General features: G+C 45.7%; 1 protein-coding gene and 1 long non-coding RNA gene across 3 annotated transcripts in view; one reads left to right on the forward strand and one right to left on the reverse strand.

Moving 5' to 3' along the window:
- Positions 1–8,265: 8,265 nt before the first annotated feature.
- LOC117876841 lies at positions 8,266–10,964 on the reverse strand. Its single transcript, XR_004645560.1, has 3 exons — positions 10,721–10,964; positions 9,825–9,847; positions 8,266–8,284 (listed from the first exon to the last, which is right to left on the reverse strand). It is a non-coding gene; the product is annotated as an uncharacterized LOC117876841 (long non-coding RNA).
- Positions 10,881–14,898, forward strand: part of SPINT1 (serine peptidase inhibitor, Kunitz type 1) — a 29,664-nt gene continuing 25,646 nt past the window's right edge. Inside the window, exons 1-2 of one of the 2 annotated variants that reach the window (XM_034769289.1) lie at positions 10,881–11,322; positions 11,511–11,989. In XM_034769289.1, coding sequence (XP_034625180.1) covers positions 11,554–11,989 — 436 coding nt within the window. In that variant the 5' untranslated portion in view covers positions 10,881–11,322; positions 11,511–11,553. The remainder of the gene's footprint in view (positions 11,323–11,510; positions 11,990–14,898) is intronic. The other variant, XM_034769288.1, reaches the window with a different exon arrangement.

Raw genomic sequence — 14,898 nt, forward strand, 5'->3', positions numbered from 1 at the left:
CGACCCAGGCTGGAGACGCCGGGGGGGGGGCAGACTGGGCCGCGCCTCCTCCCCCCACGCCTCCCTTACCTGCTTCAGGCTTCCCGCAAATCAAATGTTCGCGGAAAGCAGGGGAGGGGGCGGAGACTTTGGGGAAGGGGCGGAGTTGGGGCGGGGGGCATGGGCGGGGCTGGGGCCCCGTGGAGTGTCCTCCTTTTGGAGGCACAAAATATGGTAACCCTAGATATGGGACACTGGGATGTGAATTACTACAGAGAATTCTTTCCCAGGCAGGTCTTGCCCACATGCTCAGGGTCTAACTGATTGTCATATTTGGGGTTGGGAAGAAATTTCCTCCCAGCTCAGATTAGCAGAGACCCTGAGTTTTTTCATCTTCCTCTGCAGCATAAGGCATGAGTCACTTGCTGGTTTGAACTAGTTTAAATGGTGGATTCTCTGTAACTTGGAGTCTTTAAATCAAGATTTGAGGACTTCAGTAACTCAGCCAAAGGTTATGGGCCTGTTGCCAGAGTGGGTGGGTGAGGTTCTGTGGCCTGTGATGCCCAGGAAGTCAGACTAGATGATCATGATTATCCCTTCTGGCCTTAAAGTTTATAAGTCTGTGAGTCAATGGTGGCTCTTGATTCATAGACTTGGGCTCCTCTGGAAACTATCAAGATATAAAACTATAAGCCTTATTCTCATCTCACAGCAGTATAAATGTGTCACTCAATTAAAGACAATTGAGGTACATCAGCGTAAAACTGGTACAAGTGAGAGAAAAATCTGGCCCTTTAAATTCATATGGATCCACTCAATGAGTGATGGAAAGAGAATACTAGTACTCAGTTAGGTGTTGTTGTTCTCATAATACAGAGCAGGAAACTGAGACAAAGAGAAATTAAGTAACTTGCCTAATGCAATACACTATATGAAGTGTCAGAGCTGGGACTAAAACCCATATCATTTGACTCCCACACCCATGCCTCCTCCTTTAGACCACACTGTCTCTCAGTAAACCAAGTAAATTAGGTTCGATATTAAATGAGGATTTAATGATTATATAACACCTTTCATCTCAAAGGATCCCAAAGCACTTTATAAATTTAAACGGATATATACATTTTTTTTTAAATGATGGGATAATTTGTACATGGGGTAGGAAGTAAGGAAAGTCTAGCAGAGCTAGCATGTGAGGGAGCACTAAAATTGTTATCATTCCATGTGAGAAATAGTCAGACACATTTGGAAAATATAGCCCAACTGAGCTAAAACATTCTGACACTTCAGTAATGCTACGATCACTTATAACATCTCTCGTTATGCAAGCTGAGATAAGATAATCAATTACATCTCATCAAGCACTGTGCCTGATGGCTTTCAAAAGGGCGGTATAAAGTTATCACCATTAATAACATTTGTCATTATGTGTCTTACATTGAGAACAATCAAATGTCAGCCTTCAGGGCATAAGATGATCACTAGTCTGTAGGGGTCAGGAACTAACTCCCCTCCACACCATATAGAGCACTGTCATTGCAAAATTAGATAGGATCACTTGCAGGATGTGGCCTGCTTTTCAAAAGTCTGAGCACCAGAAGTTCCCAGAAGCAAGCACCCACCTGTGCAGACCTATCTGCAAGATCAGGGCCTATAATTCCAAAGCTTCCTCCAAAACCAGTGCAGATGCCTTATATGTTGCATTTATATACTACCATTAATCTGATGATCTCATAGCACTTTGCATGCATTGGTTAACTAAGCCTTATGACCATCCTGGTACTGTAGACAACTAGTATTCTCATTTCACAGATGGGGAAACTGAGGCAGCAAGGGGTTAAGCCAGTTATCAAACTCACAGAGCAAGTCAGTGGTAGAGTTGGATCTCTTAGGCCCCATCCCTAACAGCCATTAGTCTACACTATCCTTGATGAGTGGATGCAGAGTTGGGTGAAAGATGCAGTGCCTTCATCCCACAGCTCGACAGAAGGCCAGGATATGGCCTATGTGTGTGCCTATGGGCACAGTTTTGTCTCGCTCTGTGGAGCAAGGAGAGAGTGTGGGAATGCACAAATCAGTTTGCTTTAGATAAGTAAGCACAATGGGCAGTCTGATAAGCCTGATATATTAAAACCCACAATTCACCAGCCAGCAATGCAAACAGTCTTGACTGTTTAGAGAGTCCACGTACAGCTTTGTATCAACTTCATTTTAGCTTGCCATATGGGGAGCCCAAATATAGCCAACAGTTTTCCAAGGAGAGAGATACCAAATGTCACAGTGGGTCATAAAGGTCCTGTTCCAGGCAAACTGCAGAAGATTGAGTCTCACTGGGCTAAGAAGGAAGAAGATAACCATATGTCCAGAAATGCTTCATGTGTTTGTGGTGCGAGATCAGGGAATAGTGGATTTAGTTAAACAGGAAGAGGGGACAAGCTGGGTCTCAGCCAGTGCTGTGAAAAAGAGGAGGCATCCTAATCTCCAGGGCCTAGGCCTATTGTTACCACTGAGCTTTCACCCTGTGGTATGGAAACATGAGCAGAAAGCAGCATGGTTGGGGACTCCTGCAGCTGTAAGTTTGGTAGCTGTGTCAGACTGACGCTATCTTGCAATATCCTGGACACATCTTATAGAATTTAGATAAACTTTATTGAATTAAATTAAACCGTACTCTATTAGGGTTAATATCTTTGGGGTCCACTGTATTTAAAATCCAATTGTGTATCTGCTATTGTGGCATTGTATGTACGTTCTCTAATGGGGGGGGGGGATGCTAATGTAATTCCTCCACTTAGACCTTTGAAGCCACCCCTCTGGAGAGGTACGCATATATTTATTCAAACTGGATTCTCCGGGGACCAACAGACAAGAAAGGATTTTTGGATAAATAGCTTGGTTTAAAACAGGCTCAGGGTCTTCTTCCGGATCCAGCAAACAGACAGGATCCTGGTCCACACAGAGGGCTGCAACTCTGAAGAAAGGGTTGGAAGGACTGGGCTTGTTGAGTCTCCACAAGACTGTGTGCTTGTGAGGTACTTGAAATCACAAGGAAACCCCTTGGATGGTTTGGATGAAGGACTGCTCCTGCCAGAGAAGCCCATGTTAGGGTTGGGTTATCTCTGGTAAGCGTATTAGCCTGCGTGTTGGTTTTTGTTTTTCATCTGCTTGCTCCAAAGTGCTTTTTACCTTTAAGAATAAAATAGGCTGCTTTAAAAGACCTGTGTGGTAAGTTGCTACTCTGGGGAGTCACACTGTTAATTGTCTCTGAAGAGAAAGCAAGCAGGAGTGCTTGGGCAATCTGTCTCTGCTGGGAATAACACAGTTAAGGGAGGGAACTGTTCAACCTGGCGATAACTGATCTTAGAAGGGAGAGAGACTTGTGTCTCCACCTAAGGCCTGGTCTACACTAGGAGTTTATCTCGAATTTAGCAGCATTAAACCAAATTAACCCTGCACCCGTCCACACAACGAAGCCCTTTACTTCAATATAAAGGGCTCTTAATATCGATATCCGTACTCCTCCCCGATGAGGGGAGTAGCGCTGAAATCGGTATTGCCATTTCGGATTAGGGTTAATGTGGCCGCAATTCGGCGGTATTGGCCTCCAGGAGCTATCCCACAGTGCACCATTGTGACCTCTCTGGACAGCAATCTGAACTCGGATGCACTGGCCAGATAGACAGGAAAAGCCCCGTGAACTTTTGAATTACATTTCCTGTTTGTCCAGTGTGCAGAACACAGGTGACCATGCAGAGCTCATCAGCACAGGTAACCATGCAGTCCGAGAATCGAAAAAAAGAGCACCAGCATGGACCATACGGGAGGTACTGGATCTGATCACTATATGGGGAGAGGATTCAGTGCTAGCAGAATTACATTCCAAAGGACGAAATGCCAAAACATTTGAAAAAATCTCCAAGGGCATGATGGAGAGAGGCCACAATAGGGACTCACTACAGTGCTGCGTGAAAGTTAAGGAGCTCAGACAAGCCTATCAAAAAACAAAGGAGGCAAACGGTCGCTCTGGGTCAGAGCTGCAGACATGCCGCTTCTACGCTGAGCTGCATGCAATTGTAGGGGGGCCCGCCACCACTACCCCACCTCTGACCGTGGATTCCGAGGTGGGGGTAATCTTAGCCATGCCTGAGGATTCTGCGGATGGGAAAGAGGAGGAGGAGGAGGATGACGACGACCTTGCGGAGAGCACACAGCACTCCACTCTCCCCAACAGCCAGGATCTTTTTCTTAGACTGACTGAAGCACCCTCCCAACCCCCAGACAATGAGGCCATGGAAGGGACCTCCGGTGAGTGTACCTTTGTAAATATAAAACATGGTTTAAAAGCAAGCATTTTTTAATGATTAATTTGCCCTGAGGACTTGGGATGCATTCGTGGCCAGTACAGCTACTGGAAAAGTCTGTTAACGTGTCTGGGGATGGAGCGGAAATCCTCCAGGGACATCTCCATGAAGCTCTCCTGGAGGTATTCCAAAAGCCTTTCCACAAGGTTTCTTGGCATTGCAGCCTTATTCTGTCCTCCATGGTAGGACACTTGACCACGCCATGCTAGTAGCACGTAATCTGGTATCATTACATGACAAAGCCTGGCAGCGTATGGTCCCGGTGTTTGCTGGCATTCAAGCAACATCCGTTCTTTATCTCACTGTGTTATCTTCCGGAGAGTGATATCGTTCATGGTAACCTGGTTGAAATACAGGAATTTAATTAAGGGGACAGAGGTGGCCGTTCCTACTGGGCTGTTTGCCTGTGGCTGAAAAGAAATCCTTCCCTGCAGTTAGCCAAGTGGGGGGCGGGGAGAGAATCTTCCCTGATACCAGCCATGCGGTGGGGGGAGGGATAAAGCGATCATCCCAGAGAATTGGATGGGGGGGGAGGGTAGTTTGGTTTCTGCTGCTGCACGTTAACAGGAAAACTGCAGCACTCAACGGGCTTTGCTTGGTATGTGGGAAAGGAGGGCGCTGCTTGTAGGAAAGCTGCAGAAGCCGAAAGACAATGGCTTACCATGGCCGCATGCAAGCCGAATTCTGTTGCCCGGACCTGCGTCTGTGCTCTCTAACACCAAACCCGCAGGCACCCAATATTAAGATGCAAAATGCGACCTTGTACCGAAATCACATGTGCTATGTAATGTGAATAGTGTTGCTCACTGTGAAAGAGTATAAGCATTGTTCTGTAAAATGTATCTTTTAAAATACTTCTCTCTCTTTTTTTCCCTCCCTCCCGCAGCTGCAAATTTTTCAAGCCTCCCTCCTCCGTCCCAAAGGCTATCTCAGATAAGGCGTCGAAAAAAAGAGGACGCGAGACGAAATGTTCTCGGAAATCATGGAATCCACCTGCAATGAAAGAGCTCATCTGAATGAGTGGAAGGACATGGTATCAAAGTACAGGAAAGATGCCAGTGAACGTGAGGCCATGAGGGATGCTCAAGATGAGAGGTGGCAGGCTGCAATGCTGGGGCTGCTGCGTGATCAAACGGACATGCTCCGGTGTCTGGTGGAGCTTCAGGAACGGCAGCAGGAGCAGAGAGTGCCGCTGCAGCCGCTGTATAACCTCCCTCCCCCCCCACCATGTTCCATAGCCTCCTCACCCAGACGTGTAAGAACGTGAGGGGGGAGGCTCCGTGCACCCTCCCACTCCACCCCAATGGATAGCCCAACCAAAAGGCTGTCATTACTTTGAACTTTTTTAGTGGCCTTTTCCTTGTGCTTGTTTCCCGGGCCTAGAATCGGCGTTCCACGGCATGAACCTGCCCCATTAACAGCATGATCTCCAAAGCGCCGGGGCCCGCGGTTGATAGAATTCCATGTCCATGTCTTCATCACTCTCGTCGCCGCGCTGCCGTAGCCTACTCCTCGTCGCCTGGTTTTGTAGGTTCTGTTTCAACATAAACTGCACGATAACGCGCGAGGTGTTTACAATGTTCATGACTGCTGTCTTGAGCTGAGCGGGCTCCATGCTTGCCACGGTATGGCGTCTGCACTGTTCACCCAGGTAAAAGGCGCGAAACGGTTGTCTGCCATTGCTCTCCCGGAGGGAGGCGGAGGATGTACCCAGAACCACCCGCGACAATGTTTTTGGCCCCATCAGGTATTGGGATCTCAACCCAGAATTCCAATGGGCGGCGGAGACTGCAGGAACTATGAGATAGCTATGGGATAGCTACCCACAGTGCAACGCTCCAGAAATCGACACTAGCCCCGGTACATGGATGCACACCGCCGAATTAATGTGCTTAGCGTGGTTGCATACATTCAACTTTATACAATCTGTTGCTAAAAACCGGTTTCTGTAAAATCGGAATAATCCCGTAGCGTAGACACATCCTAAGGGAGGTGAGGGTCAGGGGAGCCAGCAGCCTGAGAGCCGGTGCCCTTGCTGGACTGCTGAGGGGAAATACAGGGGCAGTTGCCCTGAACTGTGACAGTAACTTTGTCTGGACTGGCCTTGCCTTGCCTTTAAGTACCTGGAACCCACTGGCTGGTTTTCAGGTCCAAATGTTGGTTTTGTCAGAGCTATGTTATTTCTAAGGAATCAACAGACTAAGGGAGTCCTCTGCCTGCAGCCTTTGTGATACTGGTTGGAGTTTGTTATCCTGGGACAGCCAAAGGTAAATCCCAAACTGTACTCATCCAGAATGGATTCTGCTGCTGCCTGCCTGGGAGAGCTGTTGTCTTAAAACCTACCTAGTAGATCAGGTTGTTGCTCATTATTATTCAAATAAGAATGAAAAACAAATACTTTCCTTATTGTATGGTAGCTGAGCTGGGTGGGGCAGAAAAAGGAAGAGGTTATCCCCATTTGTAGACTAACTGCTAAAAGCTTTAACTCTCACTGAAATTTGGAAGAATTCTTGAAAGCCTGGAAAATATCTTTCACTCTTAGTGCATCATTGGTTTTATTTGAAAGATCCCATGTTATAACTCCTGAATTATAAGATCGGTTCTCTTCAACTCCTTTAAATTCTTCAATCCAGTGCCAAAGAAAAATAGTCCGAGATCAAAAAGAGAGAGTTACATCAGAACAGGATCTGAACTTTCAATAGAAGAGATTCATGCTGTTTCTAGGGAAAATTCTTTCTACCTAGGGATGGAAACATAATTATTTCTCTCAGGTCTGGAGATGTGTACATTTCAATTTTCTCTCTTCCTCCCACCCTGTTCTGCTGACCCAGCATGGATTCATTCTTGGCTACAGACTGTACTTGCTGCTCAGATCTCTACCATGCATGGCAAAGGAGTTAGGTTAAAGGACTTTTCTTTTGTAGACACAATTCAGCACTATCGTCAACTGTGAGCATTCTAAATCATGAGCTTGGCTTACAAATCATGAGGGTTTTTTTAATTGGATTATTATTTGCCTTCTGGTTTTGAGCCTTTAGGGCTCACTCAGTTCACATATTCAAGCTTTTATCTGCAATCATAAGGATTATAAAGTATCAGGGGGTAGCCGTGTTAGTCTGTATCTACAAAAACAACAAGGAGTCTGGTGGCACCTTAAAGACTAACAGATTTATTTGGGCATAAGCTTTCGTGAGTAAAAACCATGCATCCGAAGAAGTGAGGTTTTTACTCACGAAAGCTTATGCCCAAGGATTATAAACTTACTCTCCTCTCTCTTTTATAAATGAAAGCTGAGATTCTCACATGATCACTTGCTTCCAGGAACCGGAAGCCTGATAAGAAAAAACAAACAAACACAAGTCGCACAAGACTCACAGTAAGATGGCACAAGTTGGTAATAGCAGATCACAGGTACAGTATCTGCCCTCTCCACAGTGACAATCATTGGGAGCTGAAGCACAAAAAGATCCCAGGGATTGTGTGGAGTAACTGCAGTGTGTAAGGTTGTGGGTACAGCAGCAGAGGCCAAAGGTCATCCTCCATTTTGGAAGGAGGGGCAGTCAGCACTAGGCTGTGTTTAGAGTTATATAATATTTCTATAAATATAACATGTGTTAATTACAAGTGCTCTGTGTTCTCATAAAGAGAACGCTGATTTTTAATAAAGGCTCTGGAGGTGATCCAGGCAAATTGGTTGAAACTATAGTAAAGAATAGAATTATCAGACACATAGATGAACATGATATGTTGGGGAAGAGACAAACACGGCTTTCATAAAGGGAAATCATGCCTCACCAATCTATTAGAATTCTTGGAAGGAGTCAACATGTGGACAAAGGTGCTCCAGTGGATACAGTGTCCTTTGACAAGGTCCCACTCCAACAGCTCTTAAGCAAACTAAGCAGTCATGGGATAAGAGGGAAGGTCCTCTCATGGATCAGTAACTGATAAGAAACAAAGGGTAGGAATAAATGGTCAGTTTTCACAATGGAGAGAGACATATAGCAGGGTTCCCCAAGGAGCTGTACTGGGGCCTGTGCTGTTCAACATATTCATAAATGATCTAGAAAAGGGGGTGAACAATGAGGTGGCAAAATTTGCATATGATACAAAATTACTCAAGATAGTTAAGTCCAAAGCTGACTGCAGAGAGTTACAAAGGGATCTCACTATAGTGGATGAGTGGGCAATAAAATGACAGATGAAATTCACTATTGATAGAGGCAATGTAATGCGTATTGGAAAACTTAATCCCAACTATAGATACTAAATGATGGGGTCTAAATTAGCTGTTATCAGTCAAGAAAGATCTTGGAGTCATCACGGATAGTTCCCTGAAAACATCTGCTCAATTTGCATCAGCAGCCAAAAAAGCGAACAGAATATTAGGAACGATTAGGAAAAGGATAGACAATAAGACAGAAAATAACATCATGACATTATATAAATCCATGGTACACCCACATACCTTGTATACTGTGTACAGTTTTTGGTCACTCCATCTCAAAAAAAGATGTATTAGAATTAGAAAAAGTACAGTTTGGGGAAAAATAATTAGGGGTATGGAACAGCTTGAGGGGAGATTAAAAAGACTGGGACTGTTTAGCTTAGAAAAGAGATGACTAAGGGGGAATATGATAGATGTCTATAAAACCATGAATGGTGTGGAAAAAGTGAATAGGGAAGTGTTATTTACCCTTCACATAACACAAGAACTAGGGGTCACCCAAAGAAATTAATAGGCAACAGGATTAAAACAAATAGAAGGAAGTACTTCTTCACACAACACACAGTCAACCTGTGTAACTTGTTGCTACGGAATGTTGTGAAGGCCAAAAGTATAACTGGGTTCAAAAAAGAATTAGATAACTTCATGGAGGATAGGTCCATCAGTGGCTGTTAGCCACGATGGTCACAGACGCAACCCCAAGCTCTGGGTGTCCCTAAACCTCCAGCTGCCAGAAGCAGGGACTGGATGACAGGGGATGGATCCCTTGATAGCTGCCCTGTTCTGTTCATTCCCTCTGAATCATCTGGATTTAGCCACTGTCAGAAGATAGGATACTGAGCTCGATGGCCCATTGGTCTGACCCAGTATGGCCATACTTATGCTCTTATGAACAATACAGGGATAAGGTCAGAGGACTAACAGCAGGTGAGGGGTTTTAGGCATGTTCTACAGGACGCAATGGTGCCCAGCCTGTAATACACTGTACAGAGACGCCAGTTACCAGCCTGTAGGAAGAGGAAGAATTAAGCCTGGATCCACAAACACAAGCAGAAGTACAGGAAATATATCAAATAATATCTGTCAGGTTGCAGTATGCAGTTCTCACACCCCTAAGGTTCCAGCACAAAGAGGAAACAGACACTACAGATGTATCTGAGATTGAGCTATACCGTATTTTAAAGGATAGCAGTGAATACATACCTGACAACACCTGAAAGCTATTAGAGACATTTGGGGAAAAAATTGATGCATACCTTTTAACTCCATTGAAATACACCTGGTGGGAGGAAGAGAGAGAAACTGGTCAATATTTTGCTTATAAAATAGGAACTGACCAAAATAATAATAATAATTATTAATAATATTCTAATGGCTAACTAATTGCTGACACTGTACAACAGTGGTTCTCAACCAGGAGTACACATACCCCTGGGAATATACAGAGGTCTTCCAGGGGATACCTCAACTCGTCTAGATATTTGCCTAGTTTTACAACAGGCTACATAAAAAGCACTAGCAAAGTCAGTACAAAATAAAATTTTATACAGACAATGACTTGTCTATATACTATAAACTGAAATGTAAGTACAATATTTATATTTCAATTGATTTATTTTAAAGTTATATGGTAAAATTGAGGGAGTAAGCAATTTTTCAGTAATGTGCTGTGACACTTGTATTTTTATGTCTGATTTTGTAAGCAAGTAGTTTTTAATTGAGGTGAAACGTGAGGCTACACAAGACAAATCAGAGTCTTGAAAGGGGTACAGTAGTCTGGAAAGGTTGAGAACCACTGCTGGACAACATACACATAAAGACAGTTGAGTTTACAATCTAATAGAGACTTCTAGCAGGCATGGAAATAACACACACACACCCAAATGATAATCATGGTCCCTGGGGAGGGAAACAGAACTGCATCACTACTGCCTTCTCCCCCATCTCAAGGTGGTCTACCCCTGTAGGTTTCAGAGTAGCAGCCGTGTTAGTCTGTATCCGCAAAAAGAAGAACAGGAGTACTTGTGGCACCTTAGAGACTAACAAATTTATTAGAGCATAAGCTTTCGTGGACTACAGCCCACTTCTTCGGATGCATACCCCTGTAGGAATCAGGAGGAGAATAGTGCAGGCTCCTTGGAAGTTTTCTCACCATGCGTGTCTCTCACTGGGAGTGTGCAGTCTGTTACTTTTTGCTCAACAGATCTCTCCTCCTTTGAAGAAGTGAAAGAATCTTAGCAGCCTCTTCTCTCCCCTTCTCTTCCCTCTTGTCTGGTTAGTCACGTATAGAGGGGAGTGACTTGATTTTTTTCCCCTCTCAAGGAGTTGGGTTCCACTTCCTGCCCCCGGATCTCCTCCTTTGTCTCTTCCTGCCTGTCTGCTCCTGAAGGGCACACCTAAGGTGCAGGCAGAGAAGGGGTTAAACGTGGATGTGCTCAGAGGAAAGGGAAACACCCTACACTGCTAGGCTCTGAGTCAGTTTCACCTGAAACTCTACAGGTGGTGGAGAGAAAAACAGAGAAGAGGCACACAGAGTAGCTACTCGAGCGGGGGAAAGGGAAGTGGGACCCATGCAATAGGAAGGGGGGGGGAAGTCAGACAAAGCTGTAGGAACCTGGGCTGGAGGACCCTATCTCGGCTACTAAGCAGGCAGAGGACTGGGCTGTACTCAACAAAGAAGAACCCGGAGGCGTCACACCTGCACCTGGAACCTAGTGTCGGAGCAGAACATCCGGGTCCGCCGCGCTTGGAAAGGTAGGTTTTACATTCATGATGCTTCGTTAATAAGTTAAATGGGGCCACAAGGAACGGAAAACTGGGGGAGGGGGCTGAAATATGACCCCTCTCCTCCTAGTGTGTCTTAAAGAGCCAGCCAGAGAAATGGTTACTTTGTCAGTCTTTTAACTTGTCTTCTCTCACCTCCGCTCTTCCCGCCCCACCAGGAAGATCAGAGCTTGGAGACGGAGAGAAAAGACCCGAGTTAAGATGGCCAGCGACAGAGCCCTGCTCCAGGCTGGCCTCCTGATCCAGCTGCTGATGGTTGCTGTCCTGGGTCAGGAGGGAGGAGAGGAGGGAGCGTCCTTTGGCGAAACCTGCCTGGCCCATTTCACTACAGGGATGCCTGAGTTCGTGCTGGACACTGATGCCTCGGTGCAGAATGGGGCCACCTTCCTGCCCTCCCCCCCGGTTCATCGGGGCAAGGAGTGTGTGCGGGCTTGCTGTAAGGAGCCTTCTTGCAACCTGGCCCTGGTGGAGCAGAAGCCACACGAGGGGGAAGACAGCATCGAAGCCTGTTTCCTCCTGGACTGCCTCTACGAGCAAGCTTTTGTCTGCAAGTTTGCCAGGAAGGTGGGCTTTCTCAACTACGTCAAGAGGGACGTGTACGATGCCTACGTGAAAGTGCGGGACCAAGGACATGGTGGTGAGCAGACACAATAAGCCTGTGATTGAACTCAGGGCTGGGTGTGTTCATTTCAATCCGCCCGGGTCCTTCTCTCCCCCTTCCATTGTAAACGAGGTGGCTGCGTTGTCAAATAGTTGGAGTAAGGGTCTGAGAGTTAAGGCTCTGCTGCTCGTTCACTCCGCAACGTCAGTCGGATGTTTTAAAAACTCCGTGCCTCAGTTTACCCAGGAGGGGAGATGGGGTAATACAGTACTTCTCTGGAGGGGCTTAATAATTAACTGAGTGCCAAAAATGGTCTTGGTGTAGTACAAAAATAGAGCAAGATGTGGTCCTTCCCACAAGGAATCTAGAATAGAAACTTGAAATCACATTAAATCTAAATATTGTAATGTTTTTAGCCGTGGTTCACTAATACCTGAATTGTGAAGGGTCTAGAGGCAGTGAGGGGGTTCTCAGGTATGGAATCCATTTCCCCTCTTGGTGTGCCAAGGTCTGGATCCGCTTAGGTGGCAAGGCCTTTGGTTTGCTAGGCTTTTGGCTTTTTGTGGGCAGGAATGAATTGTTATTTGAATGGGTTGGATGTGAGAACTTGAGTTTTTTGAATGGGTTTCAAGGAGTCTTTTATTTGGATTTTTGGATCATACCTGTTTAAGTGAAAACTTTATAAAGGTTGCATCTGTGTGTAGGGCACTGGATGGGAAGCACTTTCAGAAAGTAAAATCACCTGTAGTTGACCTCTTGTAAAGCATTTTGAAGTCTCCAGCTGAAAGGTACCGTAAACATGCAAGTATTAAGATATATAGCTATGGGTCTGGCACCAACTTTTCTCCTTCTCACCCCCAAAATGTCTTGCAGTACTGGAGCCTGTTTTGTAGTCGGATCAGGTCTCTGGTCACTACTGGCTTTTTGAATCTATGTGGTTTGGACCCAACAAGTTGGTAGTTACAAGAGGCTGTTCTGAGGTTATTTGAATATGCTGATCCTTTTTCTCTCCTCCCAAAACAGCTGTGGGATGGTGGGGATGGTTCTATTAAGAGTACCAGCTACTAAGGACATCAGTGTGGCAGGTGTATGGGCAGGTAGTTATAGGCTCTCCTGGGTGAGATGAGAGGTCTCTGATGCCATGATTTCTATGGGAAGTTGCAAGAATACCAAAAAGACCCCATGTGCTGGAAACATAAGTTCAAGAGCAGGGAAATGTGGAATTGATTAGTTCTGTTATTTATAGAAGACAACACAAAGGAGGAAGTTCAAGAGGGTGTAGCTACCCAAACAACGCCTAGTAATCCTCCCATGCTGAGCCTTGAATGTTACTGCCTCTCACCGCTTCTCTCACACCACTGCTGGGATGTGTATCTCCTCTCATTGTAATATGTCTCTTGTTCATCTCTGCTAGATCTCTTCTATGCCTTGATTGTAGGCTGAGGGCCTCCTTCTCAAAAACAAAGATGAGTTAAACCCGTTACTCTGTAATCGATATCCTACAAACCAAGGTGTGGGGCACAGACATTAATCTTAACTAACTTTTAAATGTTATGTTCTATCCTCTTTCCCTCTGCACTTAAGTCTCGTTGGTTCAACAAATTTATCCCAAAATAAGCGATGCCAGAAGCCGCACTCTATGGTAGTTCAGAAATCACAGAACAATGCATTCTGGGATCTCTCCACTGCAACAGGAAGTACTAAGGAGACTAATCAGAGGAGAGAAAATCATTGAAAGGTTCTGTTGGGAATGCCACCCAAAACCTGCTTAATAGGGCGTTCAGCTCCTCTCTCATGCTGGATTTACACCACATGGATGTTGAAAAGACTCATTCCATCCAACATCCCCTGTCTTCATTTCCTTCTTGTACGGTACTTGTGACAGCATACCATAGCACAGAAACCAGGAAGTTTGCAATTCCTCTTTTCTCAGCATCCTAGTGAGACAACTTTGTTAAACTACAATGCTCATGACACTCTTGGATGGAAAGCATGTTTTCCTCCTCTTAAACTAGTTTTTAACTTGCAGCAAGACCTTTGTAGTTTACCTTATGTGAAACAGAAGGGTTGCTGAGAAGAGACACAGGATGATTACTGACTAACATTCCAAGCCTGAGAAGAGGGGTGAAAAATAAAGGATGACCAATCAAACTATATTAGATTGTCCCTAGTTTACAGTAGGATTGTTTGGACATTCTAGAACTTTTGGTTCAGAGCCAAAAAATATTCCACAGTATGATGACATAACTAGGTCAGCGGAAGAGGAATTCAGCATAGAATAAAGGGCTTGTTTTAGCAGGAGAGGTGAGTGCATCACTTCCGCTGTATGGGAGAGAGGAGCAAGTTTGCAAGGGTGTATTTCCAGGACAGCAGATTGCCTCTAGGCAATGACTGCACCTTGCTGGTGCTGAAAAAGAAATTAGTCATTTTTACTTTAAGACTTTTTGGGGAAGCTATCATAGTATACTTATAATACTGTTAGGGTGTCCGGTTTTCGATAGGAACCCCTGGTTGAAAAGAGACCCTGCTGGCTCCAGTCAGCACTGCTGACCGGGCTGTTAAAAGTCCAATTGGCGGCACAGCGGGGCTAAGGCAGGCTCCCTGGCTCCGTGCAGCTCCTGGAAGCGAATGGCATGTCCTGCTCCTAGGTACAGGGATAATCAGGGAAGCTCTGCGTACTGCACCCCCCCACCCCTCAGTGCTGGCTCCGCAGCTCCCATTGGGCGGCCAATGGGAGCTGTGGGGGTGGCACTTACGGGCACGGGCAGCGCACAGAGCAGCCTAGGGGCCACAGGGACGTGCCAGCTGCTTCCGGAAGCTGCACGGAGCCAGGGCAGGCAGGGAGCCTGCCTTAGCCCAGCTGTGCCACCGACTCGGAGCTGCTGGAGGTAAGTGCCGCCCTTCTGGAGACCATGCCCTGATCTCCCTCCCACACCCCAATCCCC

The sequence above is a fragment of the Trachemys scripta genome, chromosome 4 (genome assembly GCF_013100865.1).
Source record: "Trachemys scripta elegans isolate TJP31775 chromosome 4, CAS_Tse_1.0, whole genome shotgun sequence".
Classification (NCBI taxonomy): Eukaryota; Metazoa; Chordata; order Testudines; family Emydidae; genus Trachemys; species Trachemys scripta.